General features: G+C 58.3%; 2 protein-coding genes across 3 annotated transcripts; one reads left to right on the forward strand and one right to left on the reverse strand.

Annotated features, from left to right (window-relative positions):
• The first annotated feature begins 12 nt into the window (after positions 1-12).
• On the forward strand, positions 13-10,193 carry FAM171A2 (family with sequence similarity 171 member A2). The gene is made up of 8 exons (XM_025440029.3): positions 13-211; positions 3,447-3,674; positions 3,922-4,014; positions 6,778-6,936; positions 7,016-7,195; positions 7,299-7,415; positions 7,535-7,661; positions 8,164-10,193. The coding sequence occupies exons 1-8, from the start codon at positions 94-96 to the stop codon at positions 9,638-9,640; spliced, it is 2,499 nt and encodes an 832-aa protein (XP_025295814.3). The 5' UTR covers positions 13-93; the 3' UTR covers positions 9,641-10,193.
• Positions 10,194-10,292: 99 nt separating this feature from the next.
• On the reverse strand, positions 10,293-17,739 carry GRN (granulin precursor). Of its 2 annotated transcripts, none has more exons than XM_025440030.3 (13): positions 17,586-17,739; positions 14,217-14,361; positions 13,967-14,092; positions 13,772-13,856; positions 13,177-13,289; positions 12,947-13,082; positions 12,731-12,825; positions 12,389-12,512; positions 11,998-12,095; positions 11,663-11,908; positions 11,165-11,398; positions 10,832-11,062; positions 10,293-10,735 (listed from the first exon to the last, which is right to left on the reverse strand). In XM_025440030.3, the coding sequence occupies exons 2-13, from the start codon at positions 14,352-14,354 to the stop codon at positions 10,598-10,600; spliced, it is 1,764 nt and encodes a 587-aa protein (XP_025295815.3). In that variant the 5' UTR covers positions 14,355-14,361; positions 17,586-17,739; the 3' UTR covers positions 10,293-10,597. The 2 variants fall into 2 exon arrangements, with proteins under 2 accessions (XP_025295815.3, XP_025295816.3); XM_025440031.3 differs by having other exon boundaries at positions 17,416-17,630.
• Between the last annotated feature and the right edge of the window lie 3,747 nt (positions 17,740-21,486).

The raw sequence follows: 21,486 nt of genomic DNA on the forward strand, positions 1-21,486 counted from the left end.
GGCGCGGCGCGGCGCAGAGCTGGGGCTGAGCGGGGCCGGCCGAGCGGGGCCGGGCGGGAGCCATGGGCCGCTAGGGCCCGGCCGAGCCCCGCGATGCCGCCGCCGAGTGGCCCCAGCGTCCTCGCGCGGCTGCTGCCGCTGCTGGGGCTGCTGCTCGGCGGCGCCTCCCGGGCTCCCGGCAAGTCGCCGCCGGAGCCCCCCAGCCCGCAGGGTGAGTCTCGGCCGAGAGGGGCAGCGATCGCGGGCCTGCGCCCCCTCGATGTGGCCCCCGCCCGCCAGCTCCCTCGTCTCGGCGCTCGTGAATCGGGGGTACTCTGTTCCCTGGGCTGGGGTGGGGGCAGCCAGCGACTTGGGGTCGGCGCTTACGGGGGAGAGGGGGGAGGGAGAGGGCGACGGCCGGGGCGGGGGTCTCGAGGAGACACAATGGGGAGAGCGGGGGTCCCCAGGCTCCGCGCTGCCGCCCCCTCTCGCCTTGTTTTTCTCTCTCCGGGTCCGCGAGGCGCTGCTGCCTGAGCCATTGTCTACCGGAGACACCCGCCCAGGGGCGGGCTGGGGCGGGCGCCCGCTCCGCAGCCCCCTGCGGGTTCCCCGCTGCCGACCCGGCCGGGGTGGGGGCGCCAGCCCGGCTGCCACCTCGGACCCGGACGGGGGCTGGGCGCCCCGAGCCGGGCTGGAAGGGGGGAGGGGGCGGGGGGGGCGGATTGACTCTGCTCGAATGGGGTTCTTCGCCCTGGAGCCTGACAGCCCCCGGCCGGCCCCCCCAGGTTCAGGATTGGGGGTGTACCAAAGAAGCGCTGTCAGCCCTCGAGGGGGGAGGGGCTGCAGTTTGGGGGGGTCTGGAGAAGGGGGTACGCGGTGCTTCCCAGCCAAAGCGCATGGCAGGGCTGTGGTGGCGGAGCCATGCTGGGCTGGCTGGCTGGCTGTGGGCTGCGCCGGCGGGGCGGGCAGGTGCCTGGGTCCCCTCCAGCGGACCTCCGGCCACTCCTATCCCCAGCCTGCCCCCAGCGCACCCCCTCCTCTTCTAACCTCTCCCTCGCGGTGAAACGGAGCCTCCCGGCGCCTCCCGGCCCAGGTGGGTGTGTGAGGTGGGGGTGGGGCGGGCTCCTGCAGCGGGCGAGGGGGGAGAGCTAGACCTTGGCTCCCTTCCGACGCCTGGGGTCTCAGGGCCTCGCCCACTCCAGCCCCGCGCCCACCTTCCAGCCTCCTGCCCACCACCCCGGCGCGCTTCCCTCTACCGCCTCCGGGCCCCATCCCTGCCTGAAGCAGTGCTCTCCGCTCTTCGCCTCCCCACCAAGGAGCTGACAGGAAAAGCAGGGTGGGGGGGGTGTCTGGTTCAGGGAAGTGGGGTCCGGATGAAGGGAGGGGGGTCGGATTTCCTCCTGGAAGGAGGCAGGGCTGAAGCCAGGAGAGACGGATGCAAGTAGGGAATGTCAGGCTTGAGAAATGGGGAAGGCTCACCTCTGGCCTCAGTCTTCCCTGCTCTCTGTGGGAGGAGAGGAGGCTTTGATGGGTAGGAAGGGGCCCTGGTTTCTCAAAAAGCCTTTCCTGCAAGTCCTGTACCCCAGGGGAGGGGGCCCGGGGAATTGACTGGAAGAGAGTCAGGATGGGAGGCTCTCACTGGCTGAGAGCCCAGCTTGAGGGGAAGGGGATGGAGAAGCTGCTAGGCACCTGCTCACCCCTGCCCACCCCTGTGCGGTTCCTTGGGCCCCCTCCCCTCCCTGAGGCTCTGGCCCTGGAACCCTGAGCATTCCTTCAAATGACCATATTCCAGACTCCTGGGTCCTCTCTTCCCAGCTGCTCGATCCAGCTGCTCCTAGCCTGGGCAGGGGTGGGGAGTAGCCAAGCCCCTCTAGCTTCTCAGCATTCCTCCTGGGTAGTGGTGGAGGAGGGGCAGGGAGATTGGCCGCTCCTGGGAAAACCAGAGTAGGAAAGAGTTGAGTGTGTGCAGCCCCCCTGCCAAGTTGGACTTTGGCCTGGGAGGGGTGTGGGAGGTGGGTTCAGGCGAACAGCTGGATGGGATGCCAGGCCCAGGCGTGGCGCTGGCCCTGGGGTTGGAAGCCTGAGATCCGACACCTGTCACTGCTGAGCGTCAGGCTCCACACCCAAGCCCCCCTGACCTCCCCATGCCCTGCTGCCCTGAGCTCCAGGCTCTTCTTTCTGTACCTGGATTTGCGCTTTATCTGTAAAATGGGCACTGAGCCCATTCGTCACCTGCCTCTGGGCCCTGTACTGAGGCCCCTGTACCTTTCTAGGCATGGACAGCTCCTCCTATTATTAGCAGCAAGGTAGGGGTGAGGCAGGTTCTTGAGGGTGGAGCCATGCTCAGCGGGAAGAGGTAGATGGTACCAAGGATCAGAGAGGCTGCCCGGGGAATCCATGAGAACAGCTCCAGGCCTGGTCCCTACCGGGTCACCCCATCTGAGATCAGGACACCTGCCGGTCCGTCCTGGCCAAACTATCCTGGGGCCAGGGGCAGAGGCAGCTGGAAAGCAAAAGACCTGGACTTCCCTTCGCAGCCCTCTCCACACCAGTTTCCCTTGGGCCTGGGTCGGCCCCCCCAGATCTCCTTCCCCTTGCCAGGGCCCCAGCTCTCTGCCCATCTCCTGGGAGGAATGAGGGCGTTGCCATGGTGACTGACTTGTAGCTGACCAGCTGGGAGGGGGTGGGCAGTACTTGTGAGGGGGAGGGGTCAGGAGGTGCTTGTTTGGGCTTAGGGGTTGGGGTGAGTCCCTAAAGCTGAAAGGAAACAAGCTGTGCAAAGGATTCTGGGAAGAAGATGAGTAAGAGGAATGACCAACTCCCTAGTGTCCCCTTCTCAGCTTTTTCTTCAGGACCCACACTCTGACCCAGCCCCCCGGCAACCCCTCTCATTGGCTGAATGCTGCGCTCTCTCCTCTCCACCTGTGGACCCTTGGCCCTCCACTTATTCCTCCTTTCTCCGCCCTCTTCCCTTTCCCTTCCCTGACACCAGCCCCATGGGGTCCAGTGGTTAAGAATTTGGGTCTAGAGGCAGACTCCCAGGTTTGGATCCCAGGTCTCCCGCCTTAACTGCAGGGCAAATATCTAAATTCTTTGAGCCTCAGCTTCTTTATCTGTAAAATGGGCTCAAGAGCATCTTTTATGAAGTCTGATACATCATTGACTGTAAGATACACCATTATTTCATGTACCAGGAAGAAAAAAACAATACTGCCAATCACAATGATGACCTCATCAGTCAGAGGCACAATGTGAGTTCAGAAATGTAAAAATGTGGCACTTGAAATATGGCCATAGCACCACCATACGCCTCATGCGCTGACATGAGGTTTACACGAGGGCCCTATCAATGCCCTGTCATAAAGCCCTGTCGAGCCTGGGCCCCACAGCCCCCTCCTCTGATCTCGGGACGCCCCCCAGTTCCTCCCCCCTCCCTCCTCACTCTCCTCACCCCATCTTGCCCACAGAGATCCTGATCAAGGTGCAGGTATATGTGAGCGGGGAGCTGGTGCCCTTGGCCCGGGCCTCCGTGGACGTGTTTGGGAACCGGATGCTGCTGGCCGCTGGCACCACGGACTCGGAGGGCGTGGCTATACTGCCCCTCAGTTACCGTTTGGGCACCTGGGTGCTGGTCACTGCTGCCCGCCCCGGCTTCCTCACCAACTCAGTGCCCTGGCGTGTTGACAAGCTGCCCCGTGAGTGCAGGGGCAGGTGGAGGGAGGGGGCAGCAGCTGACCCCATCAGCCCCTTCCCAAAATAGTCTTTGGGGGTGGAGGGGTGGGCCTTTCAGCAGCTGCTGCGGGGCTGGGGGTATGCAGAGGGGGCTGAAGGAAGAGGCAGTCACTGGGATTCACTTGGAGTTGGAGGGAGTGCCTGGCCCTGGGGTTGAAGGGGTGTGTGGGGGGAGCTTTCTCTGGAGCTGATGGGCCACCCCTCCCACAGTGTATGCGTCAGTCAGCCTCTATCTGCTCCCCGAGCGGCCGGCCACCCTCATCCTCTATGAGGACCTGGTGCACATCCTTTTGGGCTCTCCTGGTAAGGCTCGTCTTTTCCCCCCACCTCATGCCAGCTCCTCTTCCTTCCTCTGACTCGGGATAGAGAGCTCCACTCTTGCACATATTAGTGCTGGGTCCCTTTGAGCAAGTCACTTCACCTCTCTGAGCCTTTGTTCATCTGTAAGATGTGGATATTGACAGTCAAATCATCAATTTAAATATATCATCAAATTGGGGATCCCTGGGTGGCGCAGCGGTTTAGCGCCTGCCTTTGGCCCAGGGAGCGATCCTGGAGACCCGGGATCGAATCCCACGTCGGGCTCCCGGTGCATGGAGCCTGCTTCTCCCTCTGCCTGTGTCTCTGCCTCTCTCTCTCTCTCTGTGTGACTATCATAAATAAATAAAAATTAAAAAACAAACAAAAAAACAAATTGAAGTAGGATTAAATATCAACAAGCATGCAAAAAACAGCACAGAAGGTGGTCAATAAATGTTTATTATTATTGGGGCTTCTCGTGGTTTCTATTCTCCCTCTACTCCTACCATTAGAATTTCTATTCCCTGCCACCTGTTTCATTGGTGGATCTACACGTACTTCTTGTGCACCTACTGGGTGCCTAGCTATGTGAGAGGGCCATCAGAGGGTCATTCCATAGGGACTGAGCAACTCTCAGGTAAAAGGCCTGCAGCAATCCCACAGCAGTCCCCCTCTAGCCTCGGCTTCAGTCTCTGCCCCGCCAACTCTTACTGCGGCACCTGTGCCGTGCCAGGCTTGTGTCTGGTGCTGGGGAACAATAGGAGGGAAGTCTTGTGGAGTTCACGGATAAGTAGGAAGACGGACAAACCGATCACTGCCAACCCTGAACTAATTGCAAAGCAGGCAGAGCAGTGAAGTAGAGGGCAGCAGTCTTCAGCATCGAGACATCCCTCACCTCAGCAGGGCAAGGGAATCAGGGGAAGGGAGCTATGGAGCCTTGTGGGCTCAGGAGTTGAAGGGGGAGCAAAGGCACCTTCACTGGAGATGCAGGGACAGAAGGGGACAGTGAGGGTGCAAGGGATGCTCCAGTCTGGCTCTGCAGGAGGGGTGCCTGCTGCAGACTGATTGAGCTGGCTAGTATGAGGGAGCCACAGTGGGTTTTGGAGACGGAACCCCCTCCCCAACTTATATTCCTAGCTTGAGCCCTTATCTCCAAGTTACTCGTTTGCTCATCTTCATCTCCCTGGTCCTGAACCAGAGGCTTCTAGACTGTCCTTGGAAGTTTCTAAAATGCCTAATGAGGCTGGCTCAGTCAGTAGAACATTCAACTCTTACTCTCAAGGTCATGAGTTCAAGCCCCATGTTGGGCATGGGGCCTACTTTAGAAAATAATAAATAAGTAATAAAATGCCAAATGATCCCTTTGTTGCCTCTTAGCTTAATGGCCTCCTGTGGCTCCCACTGCTTTCAAGGTAAAGCCTAGAGTCTTTCATAAAGCTGACCGTGCCCTATGAGGCCTGCGTGCCATGCAGCAACCTGTGTCCATGGACCAGCATGCTGCCCCGTGCCTCTGGGCCTTTCGGTCACCCGTTCTCCTGGCGGTCCCTGTACATTTTCTTTCCTGGTAGAGTCAGTCTTAGCCTGCAAGATTCCACTGGGCCTTCCCCAGCTGGGTGGGCCAAGCACCCTTTGCTACCTGCTGTTTTAATAGCAAGGTAGGATGAAGAGGGGCTGAGAAGTTGGGCCAGCACCGCACTTCCTGAGCTTCAGTCCGGCTCCAGGATTGTGGCCTTAGGCAAGTCACTAAACTTCTCTGGGCTCCATTTCTGTGTGTTTACCACAAGGTTCATAATGAAAGCACCTATTTCAGGGCTATTGTACTAATTACAGGGGTTAACACAGGAAGCCTGCTCAGAATAGTGTCCAGCGCATCTTAAAGCTTAATATTAGCTACTACCCTATTGTATTGGAATTCTCTTTATACGCCCCCTCCTACCCCAAGGAAGACAGACAGACACACACATCTTAAGCTGTGTAATACAGCAGCCACTAGCAACATGTGGCTAAATGAAAGTTCATTATAAATTTTGAAAAATTTCAAATAAATCCAGTTTCTGAGTCACAGCAGCCACCTTTCAAGGGCTTAAATGGCAGGTGTGTCTAGTGGGTACTGTGTTGTGGGCAGCGCAGAGACCATTTACACCCAACACAGCAGGGAGTTCTGACAGGTGCCCAGATGCACAGCCCTGCACAAGACCGTGAACTTCAAGGCAGGGAATTGTGGACTGTGTATTCTTCACCTTTCTATCTCCAGCACCTGACACAGTGCCCGCCACACACTAGGCAACGGGAATTGTTTGAGGACCTGAACCCTTTCACTGTATAGTTTTTTTTTTTTAAGATTTATTTATTTATTTATGATAGACATAGAGAGAGGCAGAGACACAGGAGGAGGGAGAAGCAGGCTCCATGCCGGGAGCCCGACGCAGGACTCGATCCTGGAGTCCTGGGCCAAAGGCAGGCGCTAAACCACTGAGCCACCCAGGGATTCCCTACTGTATAGGTTAATAAGGAAACGGTGTTTCAAAGAGAGCAAGCAACTTGCTCAGGGTCACACACCCAGGACTAGATTTCAGGTCCAAGTCCTTTCCCTGTCAGCATTCTATGAATGCAGTTCTCCCCAAGCCACCACCCTCTCTGACCTTCCCAAGTGGCTTAACCTGGTGGCTACTGGGTTAGCTCCCTTCTCAAATATTCGCTTTCTGCTCTGTTCCCTGGGGAAGCTTGCCCCTGGCCAAGCCACAGCAGTCCTGCCTCTCTATCCAGGTGCCCGCTCCCAGCCCTGGGTGCAGTTCCAGCGCCGGGCCGCCCGCCTGCCGGTCAGCTCCACCTACAGCCAGCTCTGGGCCTCGCTCACACCTGCCAGCACCCAACAGGAAATGCGCGCTTTCCCTGCCTTCCTGGGAACTGAGGCCTCCAGCTCAGGTAAGCTGCATGTTCCGCATGGAAGGGCGTCCTCCCTACCATCAGGATTTAGCCCTCAGCCCTGTCTCCTTTCCCCCAGGCAATGGCTCCTGGCTAGAGCTGATGCCCCTGGCTGCCGTGAGTGTGCACCTGCTGACGGGCAATGGAACAGAAGTCCCACTTTCGGGCCCCATTCACCTGTCCCTGCCCGTGCCCTCAGAGCCTCGCGCCCTGACTGCAGGCACCAGCATTCCAGCCTGGAGGTTCGACCCCAAGAGTGGTGAGTGCCTTAGGGGGTAGCAGCTGCTGGAGTTTGGGGGAAGACAGTGGGAATTAGATGGGGGGATGGGCATCGAGTTTCACAAAACTCCTGCCTCTCCCAGGGCTGTGGGTACGCAATGGCACTGGTGTGATCCGGAAGGAAGGCCGACAGCTCTACTGGACCTTCGTCTCCCCCCAGCTGGGGTACTGGGCAGCTGCCATGGCTTCCCCCACCGCTGGTGAGAGACAGGGGGACAGCCAGGACGGGGCACAGTGGGGGAAGGGAGGCTGGGAGTGTGGGCTCCTGGAAGGCAGAAGGGCACCCACGCCTGGAAAGCTAAGCCCTTGCCTGGCACAGGACTGGTCACCATCACATCGGGCATCCAGGACATTGGTACCTACCACACCATCTTCCTGCTCACCATCCTGGCAGCCCTGGCCCTGCTGGTGCTCATTCTGTTGTGTCTGCTCATCTACTACTGCCGGTGAGTGCCTCCCCATCGCCCATGCTCCCCTCATCCCAGCAGACTGAGGCCCATCCTAGGTCTTCCGTGGGGCTGGGCACTCGCGCTCCAAGCACGTGTAAAATACAATTCCAATCTTCAAGGCCTTGACAGGAAAAGGCAGCAAATGCACATGCTAGGACCCCAGAAGCAGGTGGCTGGCTGAAGAGAAGTGGGGGGAGAGGAGGCAGGACCTGCAGCCCGGCCCCTCAGAGGGGCTCCTCCCAGGTTCTCGCAGCATCGCCTTCGTGTGAAGGAGTGCAGTTCCCCTCAGGGGGACCCAAATGGGAACAGCTGCTGGCTGTCCCTCCCACACTCTTTCTGCAAACCAATCCCAAGGCCCCTCCGGGCTCCCCAGTATTTCTCTCCAGTCCCAGGCATTCCCCCCATCCCTCATCTTGCAACCGCGGGGGTAGGGAGCTGCTCTGGCCCCCACCCTTTCCTGAGGTCGCGGTCCCACTCCCCCCTGCCCAACACCCTCCAGGAGGCGCTGCCTGAAGCCGAGGCAACAGCACCGCAAACTGCAGCTGTCTGGGCCCTCTGATGGTAACAAACGAGACCAAGCCACCTCGATGTCTCAGCTCCACCTCATTTGTGGGGGACCCTTGGAGCCCGCGCCGTCTGGGGACCCTGAGGCTCCGCCCCCAGGCCCCCTGCACTCGGCCTTCTCCAGCTCCCGGGACCTGGCTGCCTCCCGGGACGACTTCTTCCGCGCCAAGCCACGCGCGGCCAGCCGTCCGGCCGCCGAGCCTGGGGGCGCCCGCGGGGGCGAGGGCGCGGGCCTCAAGGGCGCCCGCTCCGTCGAGGGGCCCGGCGGGCTGGAGCCAGGCCTCGAGGAGTACCGTCGGGGCGCCTCGGCCACCCCGGCCTTCCTGCAGGAGCCGCCCTCGCCGCCGCCGCCCTTCGAGCACTACTTGGGCCACAAGGGGGCGGCCGAGAGCAAGCCCCCCGACTTCCTGCTGTCGCAGTCCGTGGACCAGCTGGCGCGGCCGCCGTCGCTCAGCCAGGCCGGGCAGCTCATCTTCTGCGGCTCCATCGACCACCTCAAGGACAGCGTCTACCGCAACGTCATGCCCACCCTGGTGATCCCCGCGCACTACGTGCGCCTGGGCGGCGAGGGGGGCGCCGCGGGGCCCGGCGACGAGGCGGCCCCGGCCGAGAGCACGGGCCCCGGCCCCGCGCGCCCCTTCCCCGCGCCCGACCCCCAGCGCCCGCTGATGCAGAGCCACTCGGGCGCGGGCGGCGAGGGCGGCGGCGGCGGCGAGGCCTGGGGGGGCGGGCGCTCGGCGCCGGTCAGCGGCTCGGTCACCATCCCGGTGCTGTTCAACGAGTCCACCATGGCGCAGCTCAACGGGGAGCTGCAGGCTCTGACCGAGAAGAAGCTGCTCGAACTGGGCGTGAAGCCTCACCCGCGCGCCTGGTTCGTGTCCCTGGACGGGCGCTCCAACTCGCAGGTGCGCCACTCCTACATCGACCTGCAGGCGGGCGGGGGCGGCCGCAGCACCGACGCCAGCCTGGACTCGGGCGTCGACGTGCACGAGGCGCGGCCCGCGCGCCGGCGGCCCCTGCGCGAGGAGCGGGAGCGGGAGCGTGCCCCCCCCGCCGCCCCGCCGCCCCCGCCGCCGCCGCCGCCGCCCGCGCCCCCGCGCCTGGCGCTCAGCGAGGACACGGAGCCGAGCAGCAGCGAGAGCCGCACGGGCCTCTGCTCCCCCGAGGACAACTCGCTGACGCCGCTGCTGGACGAGGTGGCGGCGCCCGAGGGCCGGGCGGCCACCGTGCCCCGGGGTCGGGGCCGCAGCCGCGGGGACAGTTCCCGCAGCAGCGCCAGCGAGCTGCGGCGCGACTCGCTCACCAGCCCAGAGGACGAGCTGGGGGCGGAGGCGGGCGACGAGGCGGGCGACAAGAAGAGCCCGTGGCAGCGGCGGGAGGAGCGGCCGCTGATGGTGTTCAACGTCAAGTAGCGCCCCCGCCCGGCCTGGCGCCGCCCCCGGGCCGGCCCCCGCCCCTCCCGCCCGGCTCCGCCCCCAGGGTGCGCGCGCCGGGGGGCCGCGGGGGCCCTCGCTCTTAGCGCCCCAGTGCCCCCCGCCCTGCCGGGAGAGGTGGCCGGGGGCCTGCGGAGCTGTCCAGTGGTACGTGCTGGGTGAGGTCTCGGGAGGGACCCGGGTCAGCCTCCAAGAGGGAGGAGGTGGGAGGGGTCCAGACCCCCATTGGGGAGGTGCTGGGGAAGGAGGGCTGGGTGGGGGGAAGCAGTGCCTGTATAAACGTGGCTGTACATAGAAAGATCTATTGTGGGGAAGCAGGAGGGGCGACCGGGCCTCAGCTGCTAGTGTGAGGGCCGGGAAGGGAGGGGGCCTTCTCTGTGGACCCCCGGGAGGGGAGGGGGTGCTGCTTGCTGACTAGCCCATCTCTGGGCTACAATGTCACAGGGCTGGTGGCTGGGGCGGCTCTGGGGACTAGGGGATCGTGTGATGGGATTGCTGTGGGCAACAGCAAATATAAAACTGGTGAGATTAACTCTGTGTGTGTGTGTCTTTCTGTGGGGTTGGGGAACACGGACACTGGGTGGGAGCCCTTCTCAGAGTAGGGCAGGCAAGGTGGTCAAATCAGACGCTGTTAAGAAAGTGTACAAACTTTACTGCAGCACATACACACATACACCTGTGGATAGGGAAGAGCACCTGGCCACAGGGTAGACGGAAACAGGGAGGGATGGCAGCTTGTAACATGGCTTTCGCCACAGCCTCCCTTGAGATAGGGAAGGCCTTAGGTTGAGGCCCCAGCAACCATGATGGGGGTGGGACTCAGGATGGGGGACTTGGGAGAATTTGGTGGGGGAGAGGTGCTGGGGAGGCCTGAGCAGTGGGGACCCTCCGAGCAGGGTCCCAAGGGCTGCAGACTCTATAGTCCTTCGGCTCGCCTCACAGCAGCGGTCTTGGGGCTGGGTCCCTCAGTGGCATGTCCCAGCGCAGGCTCTCCCTCCGTAGACATTTGGTGCCCTTGGCCCCACAGTGGAAGCCAGTGGGGCAGCAGTGACGCTGATCCGCACAACAGACACCCTGGACGGCCACAGATGGGTGGGGGCAGGGGGTCAGAGTGGGGCACCTGGCTCTCAGGGATACCCAGCTCCAGGGCAGGGGTGAGGGAGCACTGACCTGGTGATAGGGACAGCAGGCCCAGCCTCCTCGGCTATCTCGACAGCAGGTCTGGTTATCATGGCAGAAGTGCCCTTCCCCACACTTCACGTTCCCCACACCCACGCGAGGGCCACGGGCCAGGCGGACGGCCAGGTGGGTCGAGTCTGCCTCCTTCTCACAGGATCGGGCCTTCACGTTGCAGGTGTACCCGGCTGGGCAGCAGTGCTGACGGTCCTCACAGCACACAGCCTGGGAGGGACAGGGCAGCCTTCAACTCTCCCCTCCTCTCCCTGGGAGACTCAGACCCCCTGTGCAGGGCAGGTGGGGTGGTGGTGGTGGTGGGGCACTCACATGAGGCAACTGGCAGCAGGCCCAGCCTCCACTCAGGCTTGGGCAGCAGGTCTGTCCCACGGGGCAGCTGGTGTGCTGGTCACAGCCTATATCCCTGCGGTGAGATGGGGAAGCCCGGCGGGCAGGCATCTTCTCCAGTCCACTCACCACCTTGCTCCCCCTCTGACAGTGCCCGTCGTCCAAGCACGTATAGCCATGGGGGCAGCAGTGCTGGTGGTCTGAGCAGCAGACAGCCTGGCAGGGGTGGGGGGGGTAGGGGGGACAGTGGTAGAACAGGATGGTCTGGGAAGCTGCCATGTGGGACAAAAAGCTAAGCCCCTGCCTAGCCCGACTCCCTCTCCTGCTCACAGCTCCCCCAGCTGGGAATGAACTTGACCCAGCTGGTGTGCCACCTGTGGGCCAGGCAGGGGAGAGAAGAGCAAAGCAACAGGAGGCTGGCCACCTGCCTTGGCTAAGACCCTGTCATCCCCCTGCCATGCTCTCCCCCTACCCACACACCTCTGGGGCAGGACAGCAGCCCCACTCCCCGGACATAAGTCGACAGCAGGTATTGGAGGAGGGACAGCTGGTGACGTTATCACAGGGGACATCATTCTCTGTGGCCTGGGGGTTCAGCAGCTGAAGGCGGGCTGGGGCCTGCACCATCCAGGGCATCTGGGGGGCGTTCTGTTCACAGGTGCCCTTCGCTGTGTCACATTTAAACCCAGCCGGGCAGCAGTGTACATGGTCCTCACAGCATACGGCCTAGGGTGAATGGACAGGGGACAATGGGCACGAGGCCTAGCTGGCTGCCACTTTCTGCTCAGCCCAGCCCACCCACCACTCCTGGGTACCTGGGCAAAAGGGCAGCAGCCCCAGGCCCCTGACTGCAGACGGCAGCAGGTGTAGCCGTCTGGGCAGCTCACCTCCATGTCACATTTCACCTCCTGCACTGTGAGAAAGGCACGGAGGACAGGTCAGCGGTGGCTGTGGGGGCCCTCAGGACACCCAACCCCTTGCTGGCGCCACAGCTGGACCCAGGTGTGGAGAATGGAGAGTATATTTAGGCCACCTCAGCAGTGACCCAAAGGCAATGACTAGTGTGGAGGAAAAGGGGCTGTGCCAGCCCTGTCCCCTCCTTGTGGCCATCAGCCTCCCACCCCCTTATCTGTTCCTGGAACAGTGCAGTGGAGAGCTCCTGCACATGGTGCAGGTAGAATGGGGTCTGCAGCCTTCCTCTGGTACCTGTGTGTGCTGGCAGCTTGGTGAGGAGGTCCGTAGCGTTCTCCTTGGAGAGGCACTTACTCCGGACCAAGTCGCACACAGTATCCTGGGGGCAACAGTGCAGGTGATCGGAGCAGCAGATGGCCTGGGTGGGGGGAGGGGAAGGTCCTGTGACTTCCAATCTCCGTTGAGCTCAGGGAGCAGCCAGGTGACAGCTGACACTGCCTCAGTCCCCCACTAGGGGGTGGCATGAGTCCTGAGCAGCCAAGCTTCCAAGGACCTGCCAGCACGCCCCACCCCAAGGCGTCCCTCCAAGGTAGGTGTCCGGGCCAGGTGACTGTGGGCACCTAGCCCTTCACTCACATGAGGCATTGGGCAGCAGCCATACTTCCCGCTGGGCAGCTCGCAGCAAGTGGAACCATCAGGGCACTGGGACCGGCCATCAGGGCATATGACCCCTGGAAGGGGAGAGAGGTGTGCGGGGCAGCCCAGGTGGCGGGGAGCTCTTCCCCAGCTGAGAGCCAGATGAGGCCTCGCCTCACTTCCAACCCCGAACCTGATGCTCTCCCACTTCCTTACCTGCCCTGTTACTCCTTTGTGCGGGGATCTTCTTTGCCAGGGGGTGGCTTCCTGTGGCCGTGAGGCAGCGGGCATGAGCCAGGTCACAGGAGGTACCATGGGGGCAGCAGTGCACCTTGTCCTCGCAGCAAGAAGCCTGACGAGAGATGGTTCCGACCCGGACTTTGATCTCTCCAGCCCCTTGCTCTGCCCCTGCTGCTTCCCCCACCCCCCTCTTCCCAAACCTGTACCTGGGGCATGGGGCAGCATCCCCAGGAGCCATCTAGCATAGTGCAGCACGTGGAGGAGTTGGGACATTCAAACTGGCTGTCAGGGCACTGGATGGCACCCAAGGGGTTGGTATCTGTGGACAGGATGACCCAGGATTCCGCCAACCCAGTCAGGGAAGGCCAATACTCCCGTCACTCGAGGAGCTGCTTGTGCCAGAGCCTCCAGGCCCAGCACGGTGGGGCTCGGGGTCCGGCACTGGGCTCAGTGCTCTCCCAGGCACGCCTAACCCACTCTCCCCACAAGCCAGTCTGCTGCGGCAATATGGCACCAGGAGGGGCATCCAGTGACTAGACTGGCCTTAAACCAGCCCAGCTTGACCTCTCTCCATCCTCAGAATGCCTGGCGCTGGGCCTTGAGTCTGGCATCCTCTCCCGCCCCTTCCTAACCTGGTGCTGCCCCTCTGTCCAGCACAAGCAAAGGGGTTGTTTAGTACAGATGCCACGAGAATGAGGGCACAAGGGCAGGAATCAGGTCACCCAGCTGGCGGGGCTCCTGGGCAGGCCAGCCTCTGCATGCTGCCCATCTGCCTGCCCTCCACCTCCACCCCTGCCGCACCTGATCTTTGGAAGCAGGACCTCCCATCAGCACTGCAGTGGTAGCCTCGTGGGCAGCAGTGGCGGCCATCGGCACACGACACGGCCTGTGGGACACAGAGACGCCAACATTGGCTAGGCCCTTTTACCTGGGGTGAGTGGAGGGAAAGTCTAAATGCTGACCTGAGCCCCCGTGTTGAACTAATGGTACCCTCACCTCTGGGAACGGGCAGCAGCTGGAGGTCCCCAAGATCGTGAGGAGGCAGGAGTAGCCAGGAGAGCAGTGGGCATCTAGCTGGCAGGGCCTGCCCAGATGCCTGCTCAGCGCCGTGGGCCACTTGCCCTGGAAAGCAAGAGGAGAGGGCAAAATGAAGGACCCAAGCCTGCCCCCTCTCTCTGGCCATGCCAAGATGCCCCTTTGGAAAATGCCAGGCTGCCAGCTCTTGCCTGGGCTGCAGGGCGCTCACCGGAATGGGATTGCAGCAACTGTAGCTGGCTCCTCCTGGGTCCAGGCAGCAGGCCACAGGGCAGAACTGACCATCTGGGCACTGTGTCCCAGCTACCAGCCCGGCCACCAAGGCCACCCAGCTCACCAGGGTCCACATGGTCTGCCTGCAAAACACCAAGAGGCATTTGGCGACTAGCTTCAACAAGCCCATGTGACCCTTGATTCTGGGGCCAGTCACTCCCCCAGGTCCGTGCCAGATACCACCTGAGCCTCTCCAACAATTCCCTGTTGAGGCAGGAAGAAAGATGTGAGGCCCAAGATCCAGCTTCCTATATGTGTCCTGCATGTGCATCATATGTGTAACAGCACCTGGACAGAAGTGCTGACACAAGGATGCATGTCAGGGGCGCCTGGGTGGCTCACTTGGTTAAATGTCTACCTTCAGCTCAGGTCATGATCCCAAGCTCCTGGGATGGAGCCTGGTGTCAAGCTCCCTGCTCAGTGGGGAGCCTGTTTCTCCCTCTCCCTCTGCCTGCCACTCTCACTGCTTGTGCTCTCTCTGTCAAATAAATTAATAAAATATTGTTTTATTAAAAAAAAATAAAAACAACCAAGTATGTGTGTCGATCTGTGTCCCCAAAATGTGGCCAAATGTCTCCATCTGTGGGTGAGTGTGTAAAGATGTAGGCGTATGAGAGCACCAGTCTGGCTTAGTCAACAAGGCATGTGACTCTTGATCTTGACGTTGTAGATTTGAGCCCCATGCTAGGTGCAGAGAATACTTAAAAAAAAAAAAAAAATCTTAAAAAAAAAGATGTAAGTCTGTGAAAGGAAAATTTGTGGGGTTTGTGGGTCTGATCTGTAGGGACATGGGGCACCTCCAGGGAGTGGGTGAGGCATCAGCGGCCATGGGAGGACTGGGCTGGGGGGCAAAGAGGGAGTCCCCCTTTGAAGAAAAGCTGGGGTTCCACTTCCCCAGCCAGCCCCTCCAGAAGCCTCCCTGTGTGGGGTGGGGTAGGGGTGTCACATGATGACGTGGGAAACCAGGGTGTTGAGAAAGTTATGAAAAGGGAAGTGTGGGGATCCCTGGGTGGCGCAGTGGTTTAGCGCCTGCCTTTGGCCCAGGGAGCGATCCTGGAGACCCGGGATCGAATCCCACGTCAGGCTCCCGGTGCATGGAGCCTGCTTCTCCCTCTGCCTGTGTCTCTGCCTCTCTCTCTCTCTCTGTGTAACTATCATAAATTAAAAAAAAAAAAAAAGGGAAGTGTGGTAGCCCGTGGAATCTGGGCTGCCTACCCCAGAGGCCAGCCATACCTACCCCCCCAGCTGTCCCCAACCACCCAGGGAAGGGGTGCACAGGCCGGGCCAGCCTTTGAGACACCTGTGCCCTTGGGCTCCCCCAACACCACCAGGCCCTTTAAGACTCCCCAAACATACCACCCCCAAACCCTGCCGACCCCCTACCCGGAAGCTGAAACTCAGCAGTACAGGAAGAAGATCACATGCACTCACACAGCTGCACTAGCAGAAGAAACCAATCATGAGTCTCTGGGGAGTAACCTCTGACTTCCTAAATGAGTATTCCAAGCTCAGCCAGCCCTACTAGTTCAATGGGATGGGCCCAGAAGATGTTACCCTGCCTGGAGGGGCAAGACTAGTAATGTCTATTGAGCTTCAGGATGCCTGGGTGGCTCAGAAGTTGAGTGTCTGCTTTTGTCTCAGGGTGTGATCCTAGGGTCTGGGGATCGAGTCCCGCATCAGGCTCCCTGCAAGGAGCCTGCTTCTCCCTCTGCCTGTGTTTCTGCCTCTCTCTGTGTCTCATAAATAAATAAATAAATAACATCTTAAAAAAAAAAAAGTTTGTTGAGCCTCTCCCGGGCCAGTTACAATACTCTATCCTATTTTCTTTCTTTTTTGCAACAGCCATCCAAAGTACTAATTACCTTTACTTTGAGGCTCAGAGAAGTTCGGTAACATGCCCTTGTCATATATCCAGTCATGGAGATGACAGGCTTTGAGAGCTACAAAGCATACCAGACTTGGGTTCATGTCACCAGGTGGCACCATGCACAGTGCCCAGGAATGGACCCCTGAACCCCAGGAGAGTAGAGGCCTGGGGTCCAAGCAGAGGAGGGAGACAGAAGCATTTTCTGAGCAGGTGGACAAGGCAGGACAGAAATGAGAAGCACAGGGGTGCTGGATACTGCACTGGGGTGCTAGTCCTAGAATTGCCACCACTGATGGTGAGAGCCTCAAAAGTTGCTGTCTTGGGGCCTCAGTTCCCCCATGAGTCTGTGTGGACACTGCACACTGGGTGTGGCGACGACTTACACCCAGCCAGTCACTTGCATCCTTCTCTCCCTCACCTGGCTCTCTTCGCGGCCCCAGTCCCAGCTCAGAGACCGTTTCCAGGGGACACCGCCTGGCTGGTCCTATACCTTGGCCCCTTTCACCCTCTCCTCTACACTCACAGCTCCAGGCAAGACTCGTCCCGCCTACTTCTTGGGAGTCACACCTCAACCTTCCGTAGGCTGTCCCTTGTCCTGGCTTAGGCCGGAAGAGGTGCCTGTCTGCACAAATCTGGGACCACGGGGCAGTCTTTGGCATCCTAAAGTTAGGGGGTACAGCGTGTGCTTCTAGTGGATACCAATGCACAGAGGCGCGCACACACTCACAACCAAGGATGACCTCTCTCCCGCCACCCCCCACTGCCAAGGTAGAGAGGGACAGGAGCCTCTTCAAGCCCCCAGCTCTGCCATCTTCCACTAGGTGGCAGCCCCCAACTCCCAGAGTCAGGAGAGAGATTCCCAAAAGGTGAGCCAACCCAACTGCGAGTGAGCAGGAAAAGTGGCCGGGAGAGGCGGAAGTTGGCTGGTCCCACCCCCCACGAGAGGAAGTACGGGAGCGGCAGACCCAACCCCCGCGTTCGGTCACCACCCCCCCGGCCCTGCTACCCTGGAGGGGGCAGGGCCACCAGCCCACTCGCAGCCCTCTGAGCTCCAGGACCAGGGCGCGCGCCTCTCTCGCTCCCAGTGCCCCGGGGACCACCCAGCACCACCAGCAGCAGCACCAGCAGCACCAGCAGCAGCACCCGGACCGGCCCGGAGCCGGCTCAAGAATGGGGTGGTCCCTGCTCTGGGGAAGGGGCTGCAGCTTCCGGAGCCGCTGGAGAGGGAGAGAGCCCCCTTCTCGTGGGGGTCACTGCAATCACTGCTTACCCCCGGCCCCCCGTAAAACTGCCTCCTGTGCATCGGAAAGCCCCAAAGGAGCTTCTCTGAGCCAGTCTTCTCTTGCCTCCCGGCTGAAACTCCAGACGAGCCTCAAGCCCTCACGTCCGCCCGGCCGAACTGCCGAGGAAGCGAGAGGTCTGCGCGGCCACCCTCCTTACCTGTGACCGGCCCCGCGCTCGCTGCGAAGCCGGGCCGGGCAGCTCGGGACTAGGGCCTGCGGCGCGACGGCCCGCCCACCTCCGTTCCCATTGGCCAGGCGTCCGGGCTGTCGCGCTCCTACTGGCTGCTGCTCGACGGTAGAGGCGGGGCCAGCCTGCAAAGCTCTGCTTTTTTTTCTTACTCAATTCGCGGTCGTCCCTCCCTTCTTCTCGCTTCCCACCCTCCCCCCTCCACTGTTTTATGGGATCATGTGATTGGAGAATCATGTGACGTCCTGGCCGGGCTCGGCCGGGCTGCGGGCGCCTGGCGGAGTCTTCCCGAGGTGGTGTGGCCCCGGAGTGCGTTGGCCGGCGAAGGGAGCTGCCCCTTAGGGGGTGCACTCCAGGGCGTTTACAGGATGTCTGCTTCTGGGTTAGGGACACCTGTGCATCCTGTTTCTTTTGTATTCAACGAACTCAGAATAAATGCTGGGCAGCCAGGCCCCGAAGGGAGGGTTGTGAGGGCAAGGATAGACAGCTCTCAGGCCCTTTCCTCAGGGTGCTCCTGGCCGGGTGTGAGTGGGTAGAGAGATGAGACAGGCTCACGTTCAATCTAATTTAAGGTGCAAGATCGTGTGCCAGGTATTAATGGATGTGTGTAGGGCAGAGGTGGAAGATTGGCTCTTGGCAGGGAGGAAAAGATTTAATTCTACCTTAAGGGCACTTTAAAAATTATTTATTTATTTATCTGAGAGAACGAGCATGAGCGGAGGGAGAGGGAGAAGCAGACTCCCTGCTGAGCAGGGAGCTGGACTGGGGCTTGATCCTAGACCCTAGGATCATGACCTGAGCCAAAGGCAGATACTCAACCAAGTGAACCACCCAGGCGCCCCTTTAAGGACACCTTTTGGAGCTGAACCTGGGAGAATGTTAACTGGCAGGTGGACAGGGGTTGGCAAAGCTCCTGAGCAGGGGGTGTTAGGAAGAGCATTAGGAAACCAGATGGGAAGAGCAGCGTTGGGCAGGGATTAAATGCCAAGTACAACGTAGTGGGCTTGAGGAGCTGTTGGGTGCCTGACACGAGGCTTGGGCTGGGGGTGGGAGCATAGTGGAAGTGGCTTCCTCGTTAGAGTCAGCCTTGCCTTCCAGGAATTGAAATAACCGGTGAGGAGAGAAAGGTACTACACAGAACAGATTGGCCAGCAACAAGAGCCAGGCTGCTCCGTGCCAAAAGGCCATTTTGGCTCAGGCCAAAAATGGTTGATAGATGCACCAGGAAAGAGGAGAGGCCCAGAGAAAGCCCAGTGCCAGGCTAGGGGGACAGGCAGTGTTTGGTGGTACAGTGTGGATGGAGAGCACCACAGGCTCAACAAAGAGCTTGGGCAGAGGGGTGGCTGGGGGAGATGACAAACACCCCAATTCAGGGGTGGTGGCATTCTGTGTGTGGGAGTAGCAGGGTTGGGGAATTGTGTGTGGCAGTGGTGCTCAGCCTGGGGCTAGAGAGGGTCTGGAGAGTGTGTGAGGCTCCTGCTGAGAATCAGGACAACCCTGTACGCTAGTGACATTTGTGCACAGTTTACCTCCTGAGTATCCTGAGGCAAGGGGAGGTCCCATTTATGCTTCCATTAATAAAGTATGGGCACACACATTTTTCATGAAATGTTAGGATAATCTATAAATGAACATATTAACCGCAACTGCACAGAACCATAAAAAATAAACACAGGGAAAAAAACTAGAGTGATTGATACAAGTATCCTGAAAAGTATCCTTAAAGGAGTGATTTGCCCATCAGGGATATTTGGCAGTGTGCGGAGATATTCTGGGTTGTCACAACTAGGGCGAGGTCCTCTGGGCATCTAGCAAGCAGAGGCCAGGGATGCTGCTAAACATCCCACAATGCAAAGGACACTCCCACAACAAAGATTATTCTTCCCAAAATGAGTAGTACTGAGGTTAAGAAACTCTCACTAAACTCTCTCAATAGAATCATAAACTGTCTCTGTTCTCTCTGTCTCTGTGAGAGAACTCAAAGTTTCCTTCATATAGCGTCTTTCTCTTATTTCATACATGTATGTGCATACACACACACACACACACACACTCAACATAGGGCTCAAACTCATGACCCTGAGATCAAGAGTTGTATGCTCTACTGACTGAGGCAGCCAGGTGCCCCATATAGTTCAGATATTTTTAATGAATGTTATCTGATTTCCAAGCAACCATAGATTATAGAAAGATCAGAGGAAAAGCAATCACTTTGAGTTTAGCAAGGATTAAAAGCATTTAACAGGAATAAAATGCAAAAGGCAGACTGATGGACTTAGAAGCTCAACATCCTGGAGACATTGGATGTAGGGGCAAACAGTCCTGGATGAGCTGATGGGCCTTGTAGGCTTCACTCTCAAAGGACAAGATAATTAATAGTCAAGGTGTGAGCCTAAGCTTTAGGAAAATATGAATCAGATGCAATTACTCTGATTGCTATGGCAAAGAAATGTGAAACATATTTATTAAACAAAAGGTATTTACCTGTCAAATGGGTGCAGTGAAATTCCACTTTAGTGGAAAGGGTACAGTTCTTCTGAGGACTGCAGAACATCTCTCGCATTCCTCAAGAAACACTCTAGTGTCCTTAAACCCTCTAATTTAGGAATCTCTCTCCCTCTGCTTTTTGCTTTTAAGAAGGGTGCATCCTTTTTTTTTTTTTTTTTGAATAGAGAGGACTGAAAATAAGCAGACTTCAGAGTCACAAAGAAATATGACATCAAAGGGTCCATGCCCATTTTCCCCGTCCCTGTGCCCACCCAACTCCCTTTGGCCAGGCCTTGTGATTTTTAATTTTGATAAAATTAATTGACTGTAACTGTGAGGGTTTATTTCTGGACTCTCAATTCTTTTCCATTGATGTATATGTCCTCATGCCAGTACTACATTGTCTTGATTACTATATTTTTTTAAGGATTTTATTTATTCATTCATGAGACAGAGAGAGAGAGAGAGAGAGGTGGAGACACAAGCAAAGTGAGAAGCAGGCTCCATTCAGGGAGCCTGATGTGGGACTCGATCCTGGGACCCCAGGATCACGCCCTGGGCTAAAGGCAGGCACTAAACTGCTGAGCCACCGAGGGATCCCCTACTACAGTTTTTTTTTTTAAAGATTTATTCATGAGAGACAGACAGAGAGGGGAAGAGATATAAGCAGAGGGAGAAGCAGGCTCCCTGAATGGAGTCGATGCAGGACTGGATCCCAGGACCCCGGGATCATGACCTGAGCCGAAGGCAGATGCTCAACCACTGAGCCACCCAGGCATCCCTTGGTTACTATAATATTGTAGCAAGTTTTGAAACTGGAAGAGTGGATCCTCCAACTTCTTTTTTGAAATTGTTTTGGCTATGCTGGGTCCTTCAAATTTCTATATGAATTTTAGGATCAATTTCTGCAAAGATGACAGCTGAAATTTTGGTAGGGAATGCACTAAATCTACAGGCTAATTTGGGGTGTATTGCCAGAATAACAATATTAAGTTTTCCTATTCATGAACATGGGATATCTTTACATTTATTTATCAGTTTGACAGTTGCCAAGTATTCCACACTATAGATGTTACATAGTTTACTTAACCGGTCTCATTAAATAGACTTTTGTGTGTTTCCATTTTTTTTGCAGTTACAAATAATTCTACAATAAGTATGTGTGAATATGTCTCTGAGTGCACATGTGGGGGTTAAATCCCTAAAAGCAATATTGCTGAATAAAGGGTATGCATATTTGAAATGTGAATGCCAAGTTGTTTTAAAGTTTTTCCAATTTACGCTCCCAGTTGCCGTATTTGGGGGAACTTATTTCCCATACAGTCATGAACATTAAATATGCCAGTTTATTTATTTTTTTATTTATTTATTTATTTTTTATTTT

The sequence above is a fragment of the Canis lupus genome, chromosome 9 (genome assembly GCF_003254725.2).
Source record: "Canis lupus dingo isolate Sandy chromosome 9, ASM325472v2, whole genome shotgun sequence".
NCBI lineage: Eukaryota > Metazoa > Chordata > Mammalia > Carnivora > Canidae > Canis > Canis lupus.

Excerpts from the sequence above, each read along its gene's own strand:
- GRN (XM_025440030.3), bottom strand. The coding sequence starts at position 14,354 with ATGTGGACCCTGGTGAGCTGGGTGGCCTTGGTGGCCGGGCTGGTAGCT. Across the intron at positions 13,290-13,771 it reads GTCCTGCTTCCAAAGATCAG|ATACCAACCCCTTGGGTGCC; the intron begins GTGCGGCAGGGG and ends TCCTGTCCACAG. Across the intron at positions 12,513-12,730 it reads GCTGCTGCCCAATGCCTCAT|GCCATCTGCTGCTCCGATCA; the intron begins GTGAGTGAAGGG and ends CCCCCCACCCAG.
- FAM171A2 (XM_025440029.3), top strand. The coding sequence starts at position 94 with ATGCCGCCGCCGAGTGGCCCCAGCGTCCTCGCGCGGCTGCTGCCGCTG. Across the intron at positions 4,015-6,777 it reads CATCCTTTTGGGCTCTCCTG|GTGCCCGCTCCCAGCCCTGG; the intron begins GTAAGGCTCGTC and ends CTCTCTATCCAG. Across the intron at positions 7,196-7,298 it reads GAGGTTCGACCCCAAGAGTG|GGCTGTGGGTACGCAATGGC; the intron begins GTGAGTGCCTTA and ends TGCCTCTCCCAG.